This window comes from Mustelus asterias, chromosome 1 (assembly GCF_964213995.1).
Source record: "Mustelus asterias chromosome 1, sMusAst1.hap1.1, whole genome shotgun sequence".
NCBI classification, from domain to species: Eukaryota; Metazoa; Chordata; class Chondrichthyes; order Carcharhiniformes; family Triakidae; genus Mustelus; species Mustelus asterias.
Window position 1 is genome coordinate 131,271,990 of NC_135801.1, and position 26,145 is coordinate 131,298,134.

The 26,145-nt window shown below is 45.0% G+C and overlaps 1 protein-coding gene across 1 annotated transcript in view; it reads left to right on the forward strand.

Annotated features, from left to right (window-relative positions):
• ankrd55 (ankyrin repeat domain 55) overlaps positions 1-26,145 on the forward strand; it is a 109,270-nt gene that overhangs the window by 60,074 nt on the left and 23,051 nt on the right. The window contains exons 8-10 of the mRNA XM_078239754.1: positions 1,877-2,061; positions 16,895-17,062; positions 23,549-24,216. Coding sequence (XP_078095880.1) covers positions 1,877-2,061; positions 16,895-17,062; positions 23,549-24,216 — 1,021 coding nt within the window. The remainder of the gene's footprint in view (positions 1-1,876; positions 2,062-16,894; positions 17,063-23,548; positions 24,217-26,145) is intronic.

The following is a 26,145-nucleotide window of genomic DNA, read 5'->3' on the forward strand; positions in this document are numbered from 1 at the left end:
TATATAGCCCTTATCCTGGGTTTTCCAGTGACTCAAGTGAGTGGAGCCTCATTGAGGGACCCATGTGCCTTCTTGTTGGAGCTGTGACAGATGCTTGTGTGGTGGAGATGTTAAGTCTGTGCAGACATGCGATTCTTTCTTAAGATACTGAAGTGAAACCACAGCCTTAAAATGAATTTTATTGAGAGTGTGCCTTTGTTGGAAGCTTGGAAGCCAAGAAAAAATAGCCAATTTTAAAATAAAAGTTGTATTAGAAAGCAGTTATCTCTCTAGGAAAGCTCAGAGATAAAGAAAACATGTGGTGTACAAAAGATGGGACAAGAGAGAACAGGTGTGATGTAAAGGGGAAGCACTTGAGGCTTAATGGAGCGTTAACTGATTGTTTCAACAATGAAGTGTTTGATGTATCATAGAATCCCTACAGTATAGAAGGAGGCCATTCGGCCCATTGAGCCTGCACCGACCACAATCTCACCCAGGCTCTATCCCCATAACCCCATGCATTTACCCCAGCTCGTCCCCCTGACACTAAGGGGCAATTTAGCATGACCAATCCACCTAGCCCGCACATCTTTGGACTGTGGGAGGAAACCAGAGCACCCGGAGGAAACCCACGCAGACACGGAGAATATGCAAACTCCACAGTGTGACCCAAACCGGGAATCGAACCCGGGTCCCTGGCGCTGTGAGGCAGCAGTGCTAACCACTGTGCCATCGAGCAAGCCGCCCCATGATGTGACTTAGGTTGTCTGTCACAAAAGCTTTTTGCGGCTTTGGACCATTTGTTCCTTGTGTAAACAAACCTCACTCATCCACTCCTTGATCTGCTCTGAGGCTGTCAATCTAAGGAGTTCAAAGAAGTCTGCCAAAAACTAGTGCTCAGTCCAAATAGAAAGGGGGATCTCTTTAGTGAAACTGACAGCTCCTGTCAATCAAAGGAGTTCAAAGAGGTCTGCTAACAACTGGGGCTCTTAAAATCAACCAAAGGTAATCCCACATTTTGAATGGAGTGCTGATACAACTGAGAAGGTTTCCAGATGTTTCAGGGGAATGAATTTCTAAGTGAACAGGAGACCTCAAAGCTCTTACATGAAACAGATATGAATCAACATTATTTCTGGTACTATGCCTGAAAGTAACTCTACAGAGTGATTTACTACACTTTAATAGCAACTTGGAGAAGTCCAGACACAGAACTCCCATCCCAGGGGAGATCCCGCCAAGGTCAACATCTTCCCCACAGCATGAGGCCCCCTGCCACCAGGTTATGTGAAGTACCCTCCTCTGCATCACAGGAGAAAGTTTAAAAGGTTACTTACGTCCTTGCTCCCTCTCAGAGTGCACAACGCCTGGTTCCCACTTTTCAGGTCATGCACTAAATGGCAGCTATGTTGCTTCCTTTTGGGGGGAGGGGGCATCCCAGGAGGTCGTTGAAATGGGTTTTCAGCCCAATAATTGTATTTAAGTTATCTGGTTCTTGTCCACTCTGGCCGAGAACCTGATCTGTCCAGGTGCAGTGAGCTAGGAGACTCACAATTGGCTTGACACCTGGCTACAATCCTGATTTAGCCCTCTCGCCCAGTTTAACGAGTCATTGGGACTCCCAGATGGGGTTAGCGGCCCTAGAGAATTGCCCCCAAAGTCTCTGCATTGTAATAATAAAAGGTATTTTAAATGACTTCACAGACAAGCTAACAATGCTTCTGAATAACTTCAGCTGAGCATTAAACTTGATACGTTTAATTATTTTTCGATGCTACCATAGTAAACCAAATTCAGCTCAAACAGAGGTTTGTTGCGGCTTAGAGCATTGAAGACTACCATCCTTGTCAAATCATGAAGTATATTTTATTCATTTATTTGTTCTTCTTGCCAGAGTGGAAATAGAGCCATGACTTCTATTATTCTGGATCATCATCTGAGCTCATCTATAATAAACTATGATGATGAAAATGGAAAGACAAGTGTGCATATAGCAGCAGCAGCTGGATACAGTGATATCATCTATGACCTAGCAAGAATTCCAGAATGCAACCTGCAACCACTTGATGTGGACGACAGGTACTACATGCATATCTACTCCAAAGTGATGCAGTATCTTCCATTCCTGTTATGTATTTAATTTAAATTTTACCAGTATATAGAAACATAGAAAAACTACAGCACAAAACAGGCCCTTCGGCCCCACAAGTTGTGCTGAACATATCCCTACCTTTTAGGCCTACATATAACCCTCCATCCTATTAAGTCCCATGTACTCATCCAGGAGTCTCTTAAAAGACCCTGTTGAGTTTGCCTCCACCACCACTGACGGCAGCCGATTCCACTCACCCACCACCTTCTGTGTGAAAAACTTGCCCCTAACATTTCCCCTGTACCTACCCCCCAGCACCTTAAACCTGTGTCCTCTCGTAGCAGCCATTTCCACCCTGGGAAAAAGCCTCTGAGAGTCCACCCGATCTATGCCTCTCAACGTCTTATATACCTCTATTAGGTCTCCTCTCATCCTACGTCTCTCCAAGGAGAAAAGACCGAGCTCCCTCAGCCTATCCTCATAAGGCGTGCCACTCAATCCAGGCAACGTCCTTGTAAATCTCCTCTGCACCCTTTCAATCTTTTCCACATCCTTCCTGTAATGAGGCGACCAGAACTGAGCACAGTACTCCAAGTGGGGTCTGATGAGGGTCTTATATAGCTGCATCATTATCCCCGGACTCTTAAACTCAATCCCTCGATTGATAAAGGCCAGCACACCATACGCCTTCTTAACCACCTCCTCCACCTGCGGGGCCGATTTTAGAGTCCTATGTACCCGGACCCCAAGGTCCTTCTGATCCTCTACAGTACTAAGAGTTTTTCCCTTTATATTGTACTCCTTCATCCCATTTGACCTGCCAAAATGGACCACTACACATTTATCTGGATTGAAGTCCATCTGCCACTTCTCCGCCCAGTCTTGCATCCTATCTATGTCCCTCTGTAACTTCTGACATCCCTCCAGACTATCCATAACCCCACCAACCTTCGTGTCATCGGCAAACTTACCAACCCATCCCTCCATTTCCTCATCCAGGTCATTTATGAAAATGACAAACAGCAAGGGTCCCAGAACAGATCCCTGGGGCACACCACTGGTGACCGACCTCCATTTAGAAAAAGACCCAACTATACCCACTCTCTGCCTCATTTGGGCAAGCCAGTTCTGGATCCACAGGGCCGCAGCACCTTGGATCCCATGCCATCTCACTTTTTCGAGAAGCCTTGCATGGGGGACCTTATCGAACGCCTTGCTAAAATCCATATAAACCACATCTACCGCTTTCCCTTCGTCAATGTGTTTAGTCACATTTTCAAAGAACTCCACCAGGCTCGTAAGGCACGATCTGCCTTTGACAAAGCCATGCTGAGTATTCTTGAGCATACTAAACCTCTCTAAATGTTCATAAATCTTTTCCCTCAGGATCTTCTCCATCAGCTTACCAACCACTGAGGTTAGACTCACCGGTCGGTAATTTCCTGGGCTATCCCTATTCTCCTTCTTGAAAATAGGAACCACATCCGTAATCCTCCAATCCTCCGGCACCTCTCCCGTCTCCATCGACGACGCAAAGATCATCGCCAGAGGCTCTGCAACCTCTTCCCTCGCCTCCCACAGTAACCTGGGGTACATCCTATCCGGACCCGGCGACTTAACTATCTTGATGCCATTCAAAGATTCCAGCACAACCTCTTCGTTAAAGTCCACATACTCAATCTTTTCAGTCCACTGCAAGCCCGCAGTACATCCACTCAGGTCCTTCTCCTCTGTGAAAACCGAGGCAAAATACTTATTAAGTACCTCTGCCATTTCTACTGGTTCCGTACAGTTTTCCCGCCTTCACCTTTTATAGGCCCTATTCCTTCACATCTCATCCTTTTACTCTTCACATATTTATAGAACGCCTTAGGGTTTTCCTTAATCCTATCTGCCAAGGCCTTCTCGTGATCCCTTTGGCTCTCCTAATTTCCTTCTTTAGTCCCTTCCTACAAGCCGTATACTCATCTAGATCCCTATCTTCGTCAAGCTCTCTGAACCTTTTGTCCGCTTTCATTTTCTTCTCGACTAGGTCCCGCACAGCTTTCGTGCACCACGGTTCCTTTAACCTACCAACTCCTCCCTGTCTGCTCGGAACGTTGTCATGTAGAACTCTAGACAGACATTCCTTGAAAAACTGCCACCTCTCTTCAGTACATTTCCCCGAGAATACCTCCTCCAATTTACTCCTCTAATTTGCTGCCTTATGTCTTCATATTTCCCCTTACTCCATATAAACGCTTTCCTAGCTTGCCTGATCCTCTCTTTTTCCAATGCAAGCATAAAGGAGATAGAGTTATGATCGCTATCCCCAAGATGCTCTCTCACTGAGAGATCTGACACCTGTCCAGGTTCATTGGTCAGTATCAGATCAAGTACAGCCTCTCCTCTTGTAGGCTTGTCCACATGCTGTGTCAGGAAACCCTCCTGAACACACCTAATGAACTCCTCCCCATCCAATCCCCTTACCCTAGGGATATTCCAATCTATGTTTGGGGAATTAAAGTCTCCCATCACAACAACTCTGCTATTATTGCAACTCTCCAGGATCTGTTTCCCTATCTGCTCCTCCACCTCCCTGTTACTATTGGGCGCCCTATAGAAAACTCCCAGCAAAGTGATCGACCCCTTCCCACTCCGAACTTCCACCCACAGAGACTCTGTGGACAATCCCTCCAGTGCATACACCTTCTCTGCAGCTGTGACATTATCCCTGATCAGCAGTGCCACTCCACCCCCTGTCTTGCCTCCCTCCCTGTCCTTCCTGAAACATCTGAATCCCGGCACCTGGAGTATCCAGTCCTGTCCCTGAGACATCCAAGTCTCCGTAATGGCCACCACATCACACTTCCAGGCATCGATCCACGCTCTGAACTCATCCCCTTTATTCACTATACTCCTGGCATTAAAGTAAACACATCTCAATCCTTTGGTCTGAGCTCTCCCCTTCTCTATCCCCCATCCATCCTCCCTCTTGCACTGTCTATAACCCTTCTCTGTTTGCGAGCTAACTTCCTCGCTCCCAGTCACCTCGTCTCGATCCCCTCCCCCCAACCTATCTAGTTTAAACTCTCCCCAGTAGCCTGAGCCAACCTTCCTGCCAGGATATTGGTCCCCCTGGGATTCAAGTGCCACCCGTTTTTTGTGTACAGGTCACACCTGCCCCTAAAGAGGTCCCAATGGTCCAGGAACCTGAATCCCTGCCCCCTGCACCAGTCCCTCAGCCACACATTCATCCTCCACCTCACTCCATTCCTGCCCTCACCTTCCCGTGGCAGAGGCAGCAATCCTGAGATTACTACCTTTGCTTTCCTCCTTCTCAGCTGTCTCCCTAATTCCCTATACTCTCTTTTCATGACCCCTTCCCCCTTCCTTCCCACATCAGCAGTACCAATATGTACCGCTACCTCTGGTTCCTCTCCCTCCCCCCTCAGGATTTCTGGGAGTCGACCAGCGACATCCTGGATCCCGGCCCCAGGGAGGCAGACCACCATCCGAGACTCCCGCCTGCCTCCGCAAAAACGCCTTACTGTCGAGTCCCCGATTAACACTGCCTTCCTCCTCTTTTCCTTAGCCCTCTGAGTTACAGGGCCGGACTCCACTCCGGAGACACAGCCACTGCTGCTTCCCCCAGGCAGGCTGTTCCCCCCAGCAGTACTCAGGCAGGAGTACTTGTTGTGTAGGGGCACATCCACCGGGGTGCTCTCAATCACCCGAGCTTTACTCTTCCTGGCCGTCACCCACTTGGCCTCCACCCGTGACCCTGGTGTGACCACCTGATGATAGCTCTTGTCTATCACCTCCTCATTCTCCCTTAACAGCCTAAGATCCTCGAGCTGCAGTTCCAGCTCCCTAACACAGTCCCTCAGGAACCGCAGCTCGACACACCCCTCACAGATGTGGATGTCCGGGAGGCCAGGTGCCTCCAGGACCTCCCACATCCTACACTGGGAACAACACACTGGCTTCACACTCATATTTGACCCTTTATACCAAGGTACACAGAGAAAAGTAAATAAGAATTAAAACTCACCCCTGCTCGCCGTGTCCCCCGAAGCCCTGTGAGCCAAAGCCCTTATAGCTCACACTCTACTTCCCACTCACTACGCTGCCCGCTCCCGACGCTGCCCGCTGTATACTGCAGCCTATCTTTCATACTTCACGCGCTTAAAAAAAACCCTTCCCAGACTCCTTAGTGGCCCACTTCCGGTTTTCAGTTTAAAATTAAGAAAAGAAAAATACTACTCAAAAACTAAAGGCAAAAAAAACGCACTAACTAAATAAATAAATAAATATCTCACCAGCACTCCTGCCACAAATCACTCCCTCTCTGCTCGCTCCAGTGAAACAACAACAAGTATAACACGTACTTAATATACACTTGTGACCCACAAGGTCCAACTATCCTGGCGTTCTTTTGAGCACACTAATATTGTCCCCATTGTCACCAAATACTGGCTATCTAGATTCATCTAGGACTTAAAGTAACCTGTGATATAAAATGTTTGATGAATAACATGTAATAACAACATGTTAAAAAGCTTCTTCAAAGTAGAGGTGAGAACATTAAGCTCAGAGAATCCATGTCAGCTCTCTGCAAGAGCAACTCAGCCAGCCCCACTTTTCCCATAGCCCTGCAACTCTTTTCTTTTCAGATAATTATCCTACTCCTTTTTGAACCTGTCTCCACCACACCCTCAGCCAGTGCATTCCAGATCCTAACCACACACTAATAATAAAGATTTTTCTCTTGTCACCTGTTTTTCAGTCTCCTCTGGTTCTTGATCCTTCCACCAATAGGAATACTTTCTCGCTATCTACTCTGTCTAGATCCCTTATGATCTTGAACATTTCTAACAAATCTCCTCTTTACATTATCTTCTCTAAGCAGAACAGTCCCACTTTCCTCAATTTATCCAAATAACTGAAGTCTCTCATTCTGGAACTTTTCTTGAGTATCTTTTCTGCATCCTAAATGCTTTGCTTCCTAAAGTGTGGTGCCCAGAATTGAACACACTACTCCAGCTGAGGCCAGTGTTTTATAAAGATTCAGCATAACCCACTTGTTGTTGTACTCTATGTCTCTCTTTACAATCCCGTATGCAGATTTTTAAAAATTCATTCGTGGGACATGGGCGTTGTTGGTTGGCCAGCATTTATTGCCCATTGCTAATTGCCCTTGAGAAAGTGGTGGTGAGCTGCCTTCTTGAATCGCTGCAGTCAATGTTTTATGGGTTGACCCACAATGCCGTTAGGGAGGGAATTCCAGGATTTTGACCCAGCAACTGCGAAGGAACGGCGATATATTTCCAAGTCAGGATGGTGAGTGGCTTAGAACATAGAACATTACAGCGCAGTACAGGCCCTTCGGCCCTCGATGTTGCACCGACCTGTGAAACCAATCTAAAGCCCATCGAACCTACACTATTCCAATATCATCCATATGTTTATCCAATGACCATTTGAATGTCCTTAATGTTGGCTTGGAGGGGAACAAAGAACAAAGAACAATACAGCACAGGAACAGGCCCTTCGGCCCTCCAAGCCCGCACCGCTCCCTGGTCCAAACTAGACCATTCTTTTGTATCCCTCCATTCCCACTCCGTTCATGTGGCTATCTAGATAAGTCTTAAACGTTCCCAGTGTGTCCGCCTCCACCACCTTGCCCGGCAGCGCATTCCAGGCCCCCACCACCCTTTGTGTAAAATACGTCCTTCTGATATCCGTGTTAAACCTTCCCCCCCCCCGCCCCTCACCTTGAACCTATGATCCCTCGTGAACATCACCACTGACCTGGGAAAAAGCTTCCCACCGTTCACCCTATCTATGCCTTTCATAATTTTATACACCTCTATTAGGTCACCCCTCATCCTCCGTCTTTCCAGTGAGAACAACCCCAGTTTACCCAATCTCTCCTCATAACTAAGCCCTTCCATACCAGGCAACATCCTGGTAAACCTCCTCTGCACTCTCTCTAAAGCCTCCACGTCCTTCTGATAGTGTGGCGACCAGAACTGGGTGCAGTATTCCAAATGTGGCCGACCCAACGTTCTATACAACTGCAACATCAGACCCCAACTTTTATACTCTATGCCCCATCCTATAAAGGCAAGCATGCCATATGCCTTATTCACTACCTTCTCCACCTGTGACGTTACCTTCAAGGATCTGTGGACTTGCACACCCAGGTCCCTCTGCGTATCTACACCCTTTATGGTTCTGCCATTTATCGTATAGCTCCCCTGTACGTTAGTTCTACCAAAATGCATCACTTCGCATTTATCTGAATTGAACTCCATCTGCCATTTCTTTGCCCAAATTCCAGCCTATCTATATCCTTCTGTAGCCTCTGACAATGTTCCTCACTATCTGCAAGTCCAGCCATTTTCGTGTCGTCTGCAAACTTACTGATCACCCCAGTTACACCTTCTTCCAGATCGTTTATATAAATCACAAACAGCAGAGGTCCCAATACAGAGCCCTGCGGAACACCACTAGTCACAGGCATCCAGCCGGAAAAAGACCCTTCCACTACCACCGTCTGTCTTCTGAGACCAAGCCAGTTCTCTACCCATCTAGCCACCTCCCCCTTTATCCCATGAGATCCAACCTTTTGCACCAACCTACCATGAGGGACTTTGTCAAACACTTTACTAAAGTCCATATAGACGACATCCATGGCCCTTCGCTCGTCAACCATTCTAGTCACTTCTTCAAAAAACTCCACCAGGTTAGTGAGGCATGACCTCCCTCTCACAAAACCATGCTGACTATCGTTAATGAGTTTATTCCTTTCTAAATGCGCATACATCCTATCTCTAAGAATCCTCTCCAACAACTTCCCGACCACGGACGTCAAGCTCACCGGCCTATAATTTCCCGGGTTATCCTTCCTTAAATAATGGGACCACATTAGCTATCCTCCAATCCTCTGGGACCTCACCTGTGTCCAGTGACGAGGCAAAGATTTGCCTCAGAGGCCCAGCGATTTCATCTCTCGTCTCCCTGAGCAGTCTGGGATAGATTCCATCAGGCCCTGGGGATTTGTCAGTCTTTATATTCCCTAAAAAACCTAACACTTCCTCCCTTGTAATGGAGATTTTCTCTAACGGGTCAACACTCCCCTCCGAGACACTCCCAGTCAACACATCCCTCTCCTTTGTGAATACCGACGCAAAGTATTCATTTAGGATCTCCCCACTTCTTTGGGCTCTTAGCATAATTCCCCACTTTTGTCCCTGAGAGGTCCGATTTTTTTCCCTGACAATCCTTTTGCTCCTAATGTATGAATAAAATGCCTTGGGATTCTCCTTAATCCTGTCTGCCAAGGACATTTCGTGACCCCTTTTTGCCCTTCTAATTCCTCGTTTGAGTTCTTTCCTACTTTCTTTGTATTCCTCCAGAGCTCCCTCCGTTTTTAGCTGCCTGGACCTAACGTACGCCACTCTTTTCTTTATGACCAATCGCTCAATTTCCCTGGTTATCCACGGTTCTCGAATCCTACCCTTCCTATCCTTCTTTTTTACAGGCACATGCCTATCCTGCAGCCCTAACAACTGTTCCTTAAAAGACTCCCACATGCCAGATGTGGATTTACCCTCAAACAACCTCTCCCAATCAACAGCTGCCAAATTCTGCCTAATCCCATTAAAGTTAGCCTTCCCCCAATCCAACACCTTACCCTTGGGACACCACTCATCCTTTTCCATCACTATCCTAAAGCTAACAGAATTGTGGTCACTATTTGCCACATGTTCCCCACCAAAACTTTGAAGACCTGAATGGGAACTTGCAGGTGTTGGTGTTCCCATTTATCTGCAGCCCTTGTCCTTCTTGGAAGGTGCTGTCTAGGGATCTTTGGTGAATTGCTGCAGTGCATCTTGTAGATAGTACACACTGCTGCTACTGAGCGTCAGTGGTGGAGAGATTGAATGTTTGCAAATGTGGTGCCAATCAAGTGGGCTGCTTTTTCCTGGATGGTGTCAAGCTTCTTGAATGTTGTTGGAGCTGCACCCATCCAGGCAAGTGGGGAGTATTCCATCACACTCCTGACTTCTGCCTTGTACTTGGTGAATAAGCTCTGGGGAGTCAGGAGGTGAGTTACTCGCCGCAGTATCCTAACCTCTGTCCTGCTCTTGTAGCCACTGTGTTTATGTGGTGAGTCCAGTTGAGTTTCTGGTCAATGGTAACCCCAAGGATGTTGACAGTGGGGGATTCAGTGATGGTTACACCATTGAATGTTAAAGGGCGGTAGTTAGAGTGTCTCTTATTGGTGATGGTCATTGCCTGGAATTTGTGTGGCATGAATGTTATTTGCCGCTTGTCAGCCCAAGCCTGGATATTGTCCAGATCTTGTTGCATTTGAACATGGACTGCTTCAGTATCTGAGGAGCTTCAAATGTTGCTGAACATTATGCAATCATTGGCGAACAGCCCCACTTCTGACCTTATGATGGAGGGAAGGTCATTGAAGCAGCTGAAGATTGTTGGACCTAGGACACTACCCTGAGGAACTCCTGCAGTGATGTTGCGGAGCTGAGATGACTACCCCTCCACAACCACAACCATATTCCTATGTACCAGGTATGACTCCAACTAGCAGAGAGTTTGCCCCCTGATACCCATTGATTCGTTTCGCTGGGGTTCTTGATGCCACACTTGGTCGAATGCGGCCTTGATCTCAAGGGCTGTCACTCTCACCTCACCTCTGGAATTCAGCTCTTTTGTCGTTGCTTGAACCAAGACTGTAATGAGGTTAGGAGCTGAGTGACCCTGGCGAAACCCAAACTGGGTGTCACTGAGCAGGTTATTGCTGAGCAAGTGCTGCTTGATAGCAATGTTGATGACCCCTTCCATCACTTTACTGATGATTGAGAGTAGACTGATTGGGCAGTAATTGGCCAGGTTGGATTTGTCCTGCTTTTTGTGTACAGGACATACCTGGGCAATTTTCCACATTGTTGGGTAGTGTTGTAACTGTACCACAAGAGCTTGGCTAAGGGAGCGGCAAGATCTGGAGCACAAGTCTTCAGTACTAGTGCTGGAATATTATCACTGGATACTGCCTTTGAAGTATCCAGTGCCTCCAACTGTTTCTTGATATCATGTGGAGTGAATCGAATTGGCTGGAGACTGGCATCTGAGATGCTGAGGACCACTGGAGGAGGCCGAGATTCCATATGCTTTATTAGCCATTTGCTCAACTTGCCCTGCCACCTTTAATGATTTGTGCACATATACACCCAAGTCCTTCTGCTCCTCAGAATTCCATTAAAATTACATCCTTTACTTTATATTGTCTTTCCTTGTTCTTCCTATCAAAATGTATCACTGCATTAAATTCCATCTGGCATGTCTCCGCCTATTTTACCAGCCTGCCTATGTCTTTGAGACATTTATTACTATCCTCCTCACAATAACAATAATCCAGGTTCAGGGTTATCTGCAAATTTTGAAATTGTACTCTGCGTGCCCAAATCTAGATCGTTAATATAGATCGAGAAAAGCAGTGGTCTAAATACCAATCCCTGCGGAATTCTGCTCCATGCCGTCTTGCAGTCCAGAAAACAACCATTCACCATGCTCTGTTTCCTGTCACTCAGCCAAGTTCATATCTATGTTGCTAGTGTCTCTTTTATTCCATGGGCTTCAACTTTGCTGATAAGCATGTTATATAGCACTTTATCAAATGCTTTTGTAAGTCCTTGTACATGACATCAATTGTGTTACCCTCATCAACCCTGCCTTGTTAGCTCATCAAAAAACTCAATTAAATTGGTTAAGCACAATTTGCTCTTCACAAATCTGTGCAGGCTTTTATTTAAATCTTCAACTGTTACAACCAGATGAGAAGAGATGAATTGACTCCCCTCTATTCAACCTTCTCAGTTGATCACAACAAAGGTTCAAGTTGATCTTTCAGTAGGATATGCCATTTCCAAATCAGAATGTATTTAACTATTTAAGCTGTGAGCAATCAGGAGCTCATCAAACAAGGTTTCTTGAGTCAAAGAGGAAATTCATTAACCATTAACCCCACGAAAATAATAAACACTCAACATCACGCACTTGGTGCTCAAGCAGTCACACACGCACGCACGCACAGATGGCAAGGTGGCACAGTGGTTAGTACTGCTGCATCACAGCTCCAAGGACCCGGATTCGATTACCAACTTGGATTACTGTCTGTGTGGAGTTTGAACGTTCTCCCCGTGTCTGCATGGGGTTCCTCCAGGTGCTCCGGTTTCCTCCCACAGTCTGAAAGACATGCTGGTTGGGTGCATTGGCCATGCTAAACTCTCCCTCCGTAAACAGGCGCCGGAGTGTGGCGACTAGAGGAGTCTCATTGTAGTGTTAATGTAAACCTAAAATAAAAGCAAAATACTGTAGTTGCTGGATTCTAAATCAAAAACAGAAAATGCTGGAAAATCTCAACAGGTCTGACAGCATCTGTGGGGAGCAAAATAGAGCCAACGTTTCATGTCTAGATGACCCTTCCTCAGAGCTAAGAGCAAAGTGAGCCAGCAGAGATTTATACTATGCGGGTGGGGATGGGAGAGGGGGGGAGGGGGCGGGGGGCTTGAACAAAGGGAATGTAAATGAGGATTCAGAAGGCTGAGAAGATGCTCAGAGTATCCATTAAGTGATCAGAATGCATGAATGATAGAACAGAGGTACAGATGGTTAAGGGACTGCCCGGGGATTATGGTAGTTGCCCTTGAGGCAAGAAGGACAGCTGGAATGGAGAAGTGGAAAAATGGAAGTGAGAAGGAAGGATGATAAAATGGATGAATGGGATGAAGCAAAATGAAATAAAATAAATGGAAATGGAGTGAAGGTGGAGGAGAAAGTTCATGCTCTGAAGTTGTTGAACTCAATGTTCAGTCCAGAAGGCTGTAAAGTGCCCATTCGGAAGATGAGGCGCTGTTCCTCCAGTTTGTGTTGGAGTTCACGAGAACATTACAAAAGGCCAAGGACGGACATGTGGTCAGGAGAGCAGGGTGGTGTGTTGAAGTGGCAAGTGACAGGAAGGTCTGGGTTCTGCTTGCGGACTGACCGAAGGTGTTCAGCAAAGTGGTCATCCAGTCTGCATTTGGTCTCTCTGATGTACAGCAGACCGCATTGGGAGCAGCAAATGCAATGGACCAGATTGAAGGAGGTGCATGTGAAGCCACACAACAAGAACCAGGATAGGGTCCCTCACTTTTCACCCCACCAGTCTGCATTCAAAGGACCATCCTCTGCCATTTTCGCCAACTTCAGCATGATGCCGCTACTCAACACATCTCTCACCCCCTCACCCCTCCGGTCAGCAGCATTCTGCAGGGACCATTCTCTCTGGAACACCCTGGTCCACTCCTCCATCACACTTAACACCTCACTTCCTGCCCTTGGCATCTTCCTATGCAATCGAAGAAGGTGCAGTACCTGCCCCTTTACCTCCTCCCTGCTCACCGTGGGGAGAGTAGAGTACCAACAAGAAAATCAAAAAAGAAATTATGATTCTGCAAGGACAGAAAGAACTTTCACAACAGGTGATCTGGTTCATGTGAGAAATTGTAGGGATGGTCCCAGTTAAGTCCCTGGGATCGTTATGGAAAAAATGTGATCTTGCAAGGTCAAAGTCCAGGGTAAAACCTTAAGCACTTGGACCATCTTAGAGCCAGGGAGGCTATGCCCAAGCAGGCCTCACTCCTGGCCATGAGATGGCTGCTGACAGTGGCAGCCCTCAGTTCGAAGCTGTCTCCGCCTTAGTCCCTCTGGACAATGAAGTCAGGGACTCAGAAATGGAGGCTGAAGAAGTAACTTTCCAAGCTGAAACGGAATCTGAGGAGGAACTTGCATCGGTAACCCTGCGATGCTCCCTCCAGAAATGAAGCTCCCCTGTACTGTTTAAACCGCCTGACCCAGTCCTGCCTTTAACAGACATCAGACTGACCGCTAAGCAACAGAAAGGACCTTCCCATAGTGGGGGTGCTGGGAGAGACATGGACCTAAGGGGGGAGGGAAGTTATGATGGCCATGGGGGATCATCAATAGATCTTCCTGTGGGCTTTGTGGAGTACGAGCCTTCTTATTGAGCGAGCGAAAGATCGCCCAATGAGAAGCGGTCAGCGAGGGTTTTTAAACCTGTTGCTCAACCTGGACCGGTGTTATAGGTCCTGAGGTCAGACTGCCTAACTGTAGGTCGCACATCCCTTCCCTTAAGTGCTAAATAAAGGGTGTTTGATGACGGGAAACTGGCATTTAACTGAATTACTACAGGAACAATTGTTTCAATATCGAGTACTTTGCATTTTAATGTCTCTTCCTTTCTGGGTGTCAAGCTGGGGGTTTGGTGAGTGAGGGAGTTCAGTGCGGATGGTGCTCCTTTCCTTTTTCAGGCTCTTTGCTACAGGGAAATAAGCAAATTGGTGAGTAACTGGTATGTTATTCTACTGCAATATTCTAATTGTAATCATTCTTATGGCAGTTCAACCTTGCAAAATGAAATGTATTATCCTGCTTTATGTGGGAAGTCATGGATGCATCATGTGTCCGAGATGAACACATCTGCAGAATGTGTTACTGGCAGCTGAAGCTTGAGATCTGGGTTTTGGAACTTGAGCAGTGGCTGGATTCATTGTGGTACATTTAGGACATGATCACCCCACATGTTTGAGTATGCAGACAGAAAAGGAATGGGTGACTGCCAGGCAGTCTAAGAGAACTCATGGAAATGTACCATTACTTTTTCTGAAATATCCTTGTTTCCAACATTACAACAATGACAAAAAGCACTTCAAAAGTACTTCATTGGTTATAAAAAGCTCACCCAAGCTTACCCAGTTACCCAAAGCCGGAGTTGAACCTGGATCCCTGGCGCTATGCGGCAGCAGTTCAAGCTACTGTGCCACCGGCTGCCATAGTACCGCCCCCCGCAATTAGCCAGGTACATCCATCATCCAGGTTTAGTCAGAATGAGTCTTGACTTTAAAATTGGCTGGACCTCCACATCCCTGGACTCACCATTAATTCTGAAATTTGCATGCAATATGTCAAAATATCTGAAATCTGCAGTACTGCATCTGCAGGGGCCTTCAATTCCCAACCCGACAGTTCAAGGCTGGGCAAATGATGCCCTTGAAAACTAATCTAGGCTAACACTTTTGCACAGATAATTCCACAATCAGAGACCATTAATAGCACCCTCCCATGTGTGGTGGCTGCCAGCTTCATGAAGGCAGCCTCCCTGTAGCAGCCAGGAGAAAAATTGGAGCCAGAGGCCCTCTCGCCCAAAGCGTGTGGGTTGGGTGAGAAAGGCAGCCCTGGGACCTCAACAATTTTCCTGGAGGAATTTCCCCTCAATCGGCCTTTCACCCTCAGCCATCCGGAATTTTAATGGATACGTAAGTCTCCAATGTCTTTGAACTACCTCAGCAGAGCCCACTTCTCCCAGTAGGATTTCAGAGCTGCCAGCTTTTTAATGGGGCTAGCAGCACCAGAAGTCCACATGCCATCCTTTATTGATGGCAAGCCTAGAGATGTATAATTAGGAGGCTGCATCTGGTAAAAACATCCATCTAAGACCACTGCTAGTGAGGAAGGTCTTGGGATTGCTCATTTGGTCCGAACATCAGGGTGTGAAGCCCACCATACAATTCAGCCCTCCAGTACTGAGGGATACTGCACCTTGGAGGTGCCATCTTTTACATAGAACAGTACAGCACAGAACAGGCCCTTCGGCCCACGATGTTGTGCCGAGCTTTGTCTGAAACCCAGATCAAGCTATTTCCTCCCTATCATCCCGAAGTAATCCATGTGCCTATCCAATTGCTTCTTAAATGTTCCTAAAGTTTCTGACTCCACTATCCCTGCAGGCAGTCCATTCCACACCCCAACCACTCTCTGAGTAAAAAACCTACCTCGGACACCCTTCCTATATCTCCCAACATGAACCCTATAGTTATGCCCCCTAGTTACCGCTCCATTCACCCGAGGAAATAGTCTTTGAACGTTCACTCTATCTATCCCCCTCATCATCTTATAAATCTCTATCAAGTCTCCTCTCAACCACCTCCGCTCCAAAGAGAAAAGCCCAAGTTCCCTCAACCTTTCCTCATAAGACCTACCCTCCAAACCAGGCAGCATCCTGGTAAATCTCCTTTGCACTCTTTCCAGTATCTCCACGTCCTTCTTATAGTGAGGTGACCAGAACTGCACACAATATTCCAAATGTGGTCTCACCAAGGTCCTGTACAGTTGCAGCATAACCCCACGGCTCTTAAACTCAAACCCCCTGTTAATGAACGCCAACACACTATAGGCCTTCTTCACGGCCCTATCCACTTGAGTGGCAACCTTCAGAGATCTATGGATATTTCATATCCAAGATGTAAGAGCAAATATCTCATATTTCATATCTATGGATATTTCATATCCATAGATATGAAATATGAGATATTTGCTCTTACATTTCTGCCCTGAACATTTAAAGCAATTTAAAAATGAAGGATTACATACATACTGCGTTGCCACGCAGGTCTTCCAGCTTCAAGTCCTGATACCATAAGTTTCCAACAGTTTGTTGGCAATGACTCAAATTTCCAATTGCTCCTCATAACTAGGAACAAATTTATATGTCATACTGAAAGCTTTATTTCTCACCTTAATTCTTCCAAGGAATGTTCCCCATTTAACTTTTCCACTGTATTTCAATCAGAGGTTTGTGTTCACAAGTCATTGTTGTGCAATGTACTAAATACCAGTGAAACATTTACTAATGCTGTTCAAATGTAACAACTGTTGGCTTTTTCAATGTGTTTCGTTATTTTTCCCTAGGACACCACTTCATTGGGCTGCTGCTGCAGGGAAAGCAGATTGTGTACAATCTTTGATGCAGCTGGGGGTGGACAGCAGTCCAAGGGACATCAATGAAAACACTCCTTTGACATATGCAATGTACTGTGGGCACACAGCATGTATCAAGCTGTTCTCACAGGAAAATAGGTGGGTTGCACATAAACCTTTCAATTAATATGAGAAAAGAATGTTGGATAAATATAACACTAATGCACCGGTTATAGTACAATGTATGTTCAAATAGATGCCTTCATACTTTTTGGTGCTTATCAAGCCCAGAGATTTTAGTGCTGGTTAATTGCATAAGTTTATTAAGTACTTTCAGTGCATTATGTTAGTATCAAATACTACCTGGTCAATTTACCACTGGGACTTAAGTGGACTGTAAGAAGTCTCACAACACCCGGTTAAAGTCCAACAGGTTTATTTGGTATATATAGGTATATATAGGCTTTTGCTACCAAATAAACCTGTTGGACTTTAACCTGGTGTTGTGAGACTTCTTAATGGGACTTAACCCATTTCCCACATCAGCTTCGTGGAGTGCAAATTAGTATAGATGGTTTTGTTCTGTAATTATATCTGCAAGGAACTGGATTGAGCCTCTCTTCAACACTGAAGACATCTATAACATACAAACATACAAAATAGGAGCAAAAAATAGACTATTCTGCCCCTTGACTTTGCTCTGCCATTCAATAAGATCATGGTTGATCTCACAGAGTCATTGTCATAGAGTCATTGGGCGAGATCCTCCAGCTGTTCACTCCCATGGAATTTTCCGATCCCGCAAACAGCACACCCCACCATGGGTTTCCCGGTGGCAAGGGTGGGTTCCATGGGAAATCCCATTGAAAGCAGCAGGACCAGAAGATTCCACTAGCAGCCAACTGCAGGCTGCATCCTGTCGCTAAGAAACGTTCAGTAGGGAGGCCAGAGAACCTCACCCGTAGAGTTTTACAGCATAAAAAGAGGCTCTTCAGCTCATTGTATCTATGCCTGCCATCAAACATCCCATTTTCCCACACTTGCTCCATAGCCTTGTATGCTATGACGATTCAAGTGTTCATCTAAATGTTTCTTAAATGTTGTAAAGGTTCCCAGCTCTAACACCTTTTCAGGCAGTGAGTTCCAAATTCCCATCATCCTTTTTCCCTCAAATCCCTTCTAAATCTCCTGCTCCTTAACTTAAATCTATGTCCCCTAGTTATTGACCCCTCCACTAGGGGAAATGTTTCTTCCTATCCACCCTATCTATGCCCCTCATAATTTTATACACCTCGATGAAGTCTCCTTTCAGTCTTCTCTGCTCTAAGGAAAACAACCCCAACCTATTAAGCCTCTCTTCATAGCTAAAATGCTCCAGCCCAAGAAAAATCCTGGTGAATCTCTCTGCACCCTTTCTAGTGCAATCACAACCTTCCTGTAGTGTGACAACCAGAACTACACACAGTGTTCTAGCTGTAGTCTAATAAGCTCTTTTATAGAGCTCCATCATGACCTCCCTACTCTTATATTTTGTGTCTCGGCTAATAAAGGCAAGTATCCCATATACTTCTTAACCACTTTATTTACCTGTTCTACTGTCTTCTGGCAGGGATCTTTAAACATGCACCCAAAGTCCCTCTGGTCCTCTGTACTTCCAAGCATCCTACCGTTCATTGTATATTCCCTTGCCTTGTTAGTCCTCCCAAAATGCATTATTGCAACTTTTCGGGGTTAAATTCCATTTGCCTCTGTTGACATCTGACTAGCCCATCTATATCATCCTGTAATCTAAGACTTCCCTCCTCACTAATACCACACCACCAATTTTCATGTCATCTGCAAATTTACTGATCGTACCCTCCACATTCACATCTAGATCATTAATGTACACCACAAACAGCAAGGAATCAATCCCTGCAGTACACTACTGGATACAGGGACTTCCAGTCACAAGAACAACATTTGACCATTTTCCTCTGCCTCCGGTCACTAAGCTAATTTTGGATCCAATTTGCCAAATTGCTCTGGGTGTCATGGACTCTTAGCTTCTTGATCAGTCTCCTGTGTGGGACCTTGTTAAAAGCCTTATTGAAGTCCATGTAGACTACATCAAGTACACTGTCCTCCTCTACACACTTGATCAACTGCTGGAAAAAATTCAATCAAATTTGTTAGACATGATCTCCCTCTAACAAAGCTTTTTCAGTATTTTAAAACTCTGCGAACAGTCTGAACGAGTACACCACTACAGTAACTGACTTCATTAGTAAGTGTGTAGAAGACTGTATGCCAAAGAAGGAAATCCGGGTGTTTCCCAACCATAAACCATAGCTGAACAGGGATATCCACTGCTTGCTGAAGTCTAGGTCTCAGGCATTCAAGTCAGGCAATCCTGACCTATACAAGAAAGCCAAATATGATCTAAGGAGATCCATTAAAGATGCCAAAAGACAGTACCGGATCAAGCTAGAGTCCCAGGCTAGCCACACGGACCCCCGCCAACTGTGGCAAAGTCTGCATGACGTAACAGGCTATAAGATGAAGGCATGTAAAATTGCCAGCACCAACGCACCCCACCCTGATGAACTCAATGCATTCTATGCCCATTTTGAGCAAGAGGTCAGCAAGAGCACGCCCTCCACCCCGGAAGCCTCGGATGAACCTATATCCGAGGTCACCATTGCAGACGTCAGAGCGGCCTTTCCGAAGGTCAACCCACAGAAAGCGACTGGCCCAGATGGGATACCCGGATGAGCACTCAGAACTTGTGTGGACCAGCTGGCGGGGATATTTGCAGACATCTTCAACCTCTCGTTACAACAATCTGAGGTCCTTATCTACTTCAAGACGATGATTATTATCCCGGTACCAAAGAAAAGCCAGCATGCCTTAATGACTATTGTCCAGCGGCTCTGACATCCATCATTATGAAGTGTTTCGAAAGGTTAGTCATGGCATGAATCAATTCTGGCATCCCAGATTGCCTGGATCTACTACAGTTCACCTATCGCTGCAACAGGTCCACAGCAAACGCCATCTCCCTGGTCCTGCAGGGTTTGGAACACCTAGATACCAAAGACACCTATGTCAAACTCCTATTTATTGACTACAGCTCAGCCTTCAACACCATTATTCCTACGAAACTCATCTCCAAACTCTGTGGCCTGGGGCTCGGCTCCTCCCTCTGCGACTGGATCCTGAATTTCCTAACCCACAGACCGCAATCTGTAAGCATGCGCAACAATACCTCCTTTATGATCATCCTCAACACCAGTGCCCCACAAGACTGTGTTCTCAGCCCTTTACTATACTCATTATACACCTATGACTGTGTGGCCAAATTTCCCTCCAACTTGATTTTCAAGTTTGCTGATGACACCACCGTAGTGGGTCGGATCTCAACCAATGACGAGACACAGTACAGGAAAGAGATAGAGAATCTGGTGAACTGGTGCGACGACAATAATCTCACCCTCAATGTCAACCAAGTGAAGAAGATAGTCATCAATTTCAGGAAATATAGTGGAAGATATGCCTCTGTCTACATCATTGGGGACAAAGTAGAAATGGTCGCGAGCTTCAGGTTTTTAGGTGTCCAGTTCACTAACAACCTGTCCTGGTCCCCCCATGCTGACACTATAGTTAAGAAAGTCCACCAATGCCTCTACTTTCTCAGAAGACTTAGAAAATTTGGCATGTCCGTTTTGAATGGACTTTTGAATGGACTTACCTTGCATTAAGTTGGTCTTTCTCTACACCCTAGCTATGGCTGTAACACTGCATTCTGCACTCTCTCGTTTCCTTCTCTATGAACTTTGCCTGTATAGCGCGCAAGAAACAATACTTTTCACTGTATGTTAATACATGTGACAATAAATCAAATCAAATCAAGTCTGATGGCAGCAGAGAAGAAGCTGTTCTTGAGTCGGTTGGTACGTGACCTCAGACGTTTATATATTTTTCCCGACGGAAGAAGGTGGAAGAGAGAATGTCCGGGCTGCATGGGGTCCTTAATTATGCTGGCTGCTTTGCCGAGGCAGCGGGAACTGTAGACAGAGAAAATGGATGGGAGGCTGGTTTGCGTGATGGATTGGGCTACATTCATGACCTTTTGTAGTTCCTTGCGGTCTTGGGCAGAGCAGGAGCCATACCAAGCTGTGATATGACCAGAAAGAATGCTTTCTATGGTGCATCTGTAAAAGTTGGTGAGAGTCGTAGCTGACTCTTAGTCTTCTGAGAAAATAGAGGCATTGGTGGGCTTTCTTAACTTTCTTAACTCCATCTTTTGGATGGACCTACCTTGCATTAAGTTGATCTTTCTCGACACCCTAGCTATAACTGTAACAGTACTTTCTGCACTCTCCTTTACTTCTGTATGAATAGTATGCTTTGTCTGTATTGTGTGCAAGAAACAATACTTTTCACTGTATAGTAATACATGTGTCAATAATAAATCAAATCAAACCATGCTGACTGTCCTTGACTAATCCTTGCCTCTCCTCAGAATATTTTCCAGTAATTTCCCTACGACTGACGTTAGACTCACTGACCTGTTTGTGTTTTGATTTCCAGAGTCTCATGTACCCCAATAATCTTTGATTCCCCAGCCTGACAAGAATCTGTGCCTTAAAGATATTCAGTGACCCTGCTTCCACAGCCGCCTTAGGCAGAGAGTTTGAAAGTTGCCCTTATCTTGTCCTATAAGGGCCACACCTAATTTTAAAACAGTTCCCTCTAGTTATGAATTCACCCACGAGAGGAAACATCCTTTCCACCTCCACCTTGTCAAAACCTTTCAGGATGCTATATACTTCAAGCAAATCAACCCACACTCTTCTAAATGCCAACTCAGGCTGTCCAACCTATCCTAATAAGATAACTCATTCATTCCAGGTTTGCAATCTCATTAAGCTCCTCTGAGCATCTTCCAATGCATTCACTTCCTTCCTTAAATATGAAGACCAAAACTGCACAAAGTATTCAAGATAGTCTCATCACTGTCCTGTACAACTGAAGCATAACATCCTTATGTTTATGTTCAATTCCTCTCATAATATAGAACAGGATTTCATTAACCTCCTTGATTACATGCAGCATCTGCAAACTAATTTTTTGTGCCTTATGCACCTAGATCTCTGCACTGTAGGGATCCTATTCTATGATCTCTCTGCACCTCAAAATTCTGTAGTTGTTTTCAGTTTAAGTAATACTCTGCTTATTTATTTTTCTTCAGAAAGTGAATAACTTCACACTTTCCCAATAGCTTAGGGGAGGCAGTAACAGATCTCTGTTCTGTGCTACTGCACAGAATAGAGAGATCTGGGCATACACAATGGCGCTCTCTGCTGTGATCTGCCGGCTTTCAGGTGAGGTTAGGCCCCACCCCCTCACCCTGTTGGCGGGAAACAGATCTTTCTTCATTTTTTCCTCAGAGAGTGGTAAGATTGAATTTTTAACTCACCCAAAAAATCAGCGCGATTCTTTCCTGTTTTCACGCTCTTTCGGCACTTATAATAGATGGCTCCCATTATGTCTCCTTCACAACATACTTCCTACCTATCTGTTTGTCATCTGCAAATTTAGGTACCATGCCTTCATTCCCCTCATCTAAGTCATTGAAGCTTTTCTTGGGGTTAGTGTTTCTGAGAAAACTTGCGCAGTTGTAAGAACCTATTAACAAAAATTAGTCTTTATTTTAAAGCACAATCAATATACTAAGAGCAAGTTAAACTGCATGAGAAATGACATTATCCACCCACTTCCACTCATGTACTTTTCAATGTCTGAATTACAAGCCTGAAGAATACATAATATTGTTTGGAGGATGTTGTGATCCTTCAGACAAAACATTTTGTTTTATATAGATGCTATTTTTCCAAAACATTATTGAAGTATAAAGTATGGATTCTAGTTGTTTTTCGGACTGGGTAACGGTTTATGGTGGAGTTTCCTAGGGGGCAGTAGGACCCTTGCTCTTCCCCAATATATATTAATCACTTAGGCTGGAGTGCACAGGGCACAAGTTAAAGATTTGGGGAAAATACAATGTCCAATTCAAGTAACAATCAAGCGACATATCAGGATGCCAGTTCTCAGCTAGGATGCCAGACCATACCTCAAAATTGCATAGTTCTTCATCTTATCAGGAAGGATGAATCGACATGAGACCTATAATACCCAGTGTGATGCACATTCTTCCAATAGACTGAAAATGGCAATGCAGATAGCTTCAGCCCTAACTGAGAGACAAAGGTGTAGAGAAATGTCGGCACTATGGCTTGGCATATAAAATGTTTCTTTCTCTTAAACGGTATTTGCCAATATCTATAAATAAGGAATGTAAAGTGAAGATTTTACTTTTATGAAGAAAAATGTACAACTCATAATAATTACAAATAACAGGCCAATGAAATAAGGAACTGAAGACAGTTAAGAAAACTATAAAATGTAGTTGATGTCTTTGGTTGATGTCTTTTTGGTCTATGGACCGACCTATACAATGCTTGTCGAATGACAAATTGCTGTAAACCTATAAAAATCTATGGCTATTTCATGCTTTAAATATTAACCACTAATGAGAAATGTGATAAAATCAGTTTGTAAATTCTAGAAAGTTTGATTTAATTTAATTTTCGTTGAAAACAGACCTGACTCTGTTAGACAGCAACCTTCTCAAACCAGCAAGAAGAAAGAGGGACGCTTCAGTGTACTGAACCAGATATTCTCCTGTAAAAAGAAAAAGGATGAGAAAAAGGGCACTCGGAAAATTAAAAACAAGGAAAAATGTCTAAGAGATGAAACTTCTGAAGTTGATGACATTATAACAACCTTTGATTGCATAATGGATTCCAACAATAGTGATGTCCTGGAGGAATGGACGGAGGAGAACAGACTTAGGAAAACGGCTGCAGAGCTAGCAAATCGGAAACAGCAGTCATCAGACAAAAAACACAAAGTATATAAAAGCCTTCCCCCAATACGGACACAGAGCCTCCCACCACTAACTCTTAGCAATCCTCTGTTTTTAAATTCTCCTTGCACAGTTCAGAGCATAGTCAGTAAGTCTAGTACACACCACTTTGCACACAGGTCTCAAAAAAGCCGCAGTGAACATGACTTGTTTGAGAACAGGACCAGCTCTCAACAACTTTTGGATGGTCCGTGGACCAAAGACACCAATCACGTTTTGCCCCATAAAGCATGGACTGATCCTCCTTCATCAAAGCTGCTGGAGGTTTTCCTGCAAGAAAGGGTCAAACACATGGAACTCTCACAACATCCTCAACTTCCCTGCTTACACAACAAAACTCAAGGTAACTTTTTAAAATGTTATACTGTAATACTTACATTTACATAATGACTTGTGTAACAATACTTCATGCAATATATTACTTTAAGAGCAATGACTGATCGTATTTAGGAAAAGCTGCATTACTATTTTAAATTCAGGGAGCTAAATTCAAGGAAGAAGCAATCCTGGAACCTTCTTAATTGAGAGTCAACAGTATCAGACAAGAAATTATTTTATCTCAGAGCATTGTGCAACTTACAAATTCTCTGCCTCAGAAGGCAGTGGAAATGGGGTCACTGAATATTTTTAAGGCAGGGGTAGATAGATTCTTGCTAGGCAAGGGAATCAAAGGTTATTGGGAATAGATGGGGAATGTGGAACACAAACAGATCAGCCATGATCTTATTGAATGGCTGTTTCAGGGGGCCAAATTATCTACTTCCACTCTATTTCATATGCTTGTATGTGCATATGATGATTTAAGAAACAAATGAACTGAGTTAGGAGAAGAACAGAGGTGAGTGAAGTCCAAGGTAGAAAATAGAAAGAAACACAAAGATTTACAGCACCAAAGGAGGCTATTTGTCCACTGTGTCCAAAAGAAAGCTATTCAATCTAATCCTACCTTACAGCTCCTGGTCCATAGCCCAGTAAGTTAGAGCCCTTCAAGTGCTTATCCAAGTGGATTATAAACGTGATGAAGTGTCTGCCTCTACCATCTCTTCAAATAATGAGTTCCAGAGCATCGTCTGGGTGAAAAAAATTCTCTTCGATTCCTGTTACCAATTACTTTAAATCTATGCCCCTTTGGTTATAGATATTTTTCCTAAGGGAAACAGGTATTTCCCATCCACTATATCCATGTTCCTCAAAATTTTATACGTCTCAATAAATGTCCTCTCAGCCTCCTCTGTTCGAGAGGAAACAGCCCAAGCCTATCCAGAGGATTGGAGGATAGCTAATGTGGTCCCGTTATTTAAGAAGGGTAGGAAGGATAACCCGGGAAATTATAGGCCGGTGAGCTTGACGTCCGTGGTAGGGAAGTTGTTGGAGAGGATTCTTAGAGATAGGATGTATGCGCATTTAGAAAGGAATAAACTCATTAACGATAGTCAGCATGGTTTTGTGAGAGGGAGGTCATGCCTCACTAACCTGGTGGAGTTTTTTGAAGAAGTGACTAGAATGGTTGACGAGGGAAGGGCCGTGGATGTCGTCTATATGGACTTTAGTAAAGCGTTTGACAAAGTCCCTCATGGTAGGTTGGTGCAAAAGGTTGGATCTCATGGGATAAAGGGGGAGGTGGCTTGATGGGTGGAGAACTGGCTTGGTCTCAGAAGACAGAGGGTGGTAGTGGAAGGGTCTTTTTCCGGCTGAATGCCTGTGACTAGTGGTGTTCCGCAGGGCTCTGTATTGGGACCTCTGCTGTTTGTGATTTATATAAACGATCTGGAAGAAGGTGGAACTGGGGTGATCAGTAAGTTTGCGGACGACACGAAAATGGCTGGACTTGCAGATAGTGAGGAACATTGTCAGAGGCTACAGAAGGATATAGATAGGCTGGAAATTTGGGCAAAGAAATGGCAGATGGAGTTCAATCCGATAAATGCGAAGTGATGCATTTTGGTAGAACTAACGTACGGGGGAGCTATACGATAACTGGCAGAACCATAAAGGGTGTAGATACACAGAGGGACCTGGGTGTGCAAGTCCACAGATCCTTGAAGGTGACGTCACAGGTGGAGAAGGTAGTGAATAAGGCATATGGCATGCTTGCCTTTATAGGACGGGGCATAGAGTATAAAAGTTGGGGTCTGATGTTGCAGTTGTATAGAACGTTGTTTCGGCCGCATTTGGAATACTGCGCTCAGTTCTGGTCGCCACACTACCAGAAGGACGTGGAGGCTTTAGAGAGAGTGCAGAGGAGGTTTACCAGGATGTTGCCTGGTATGGA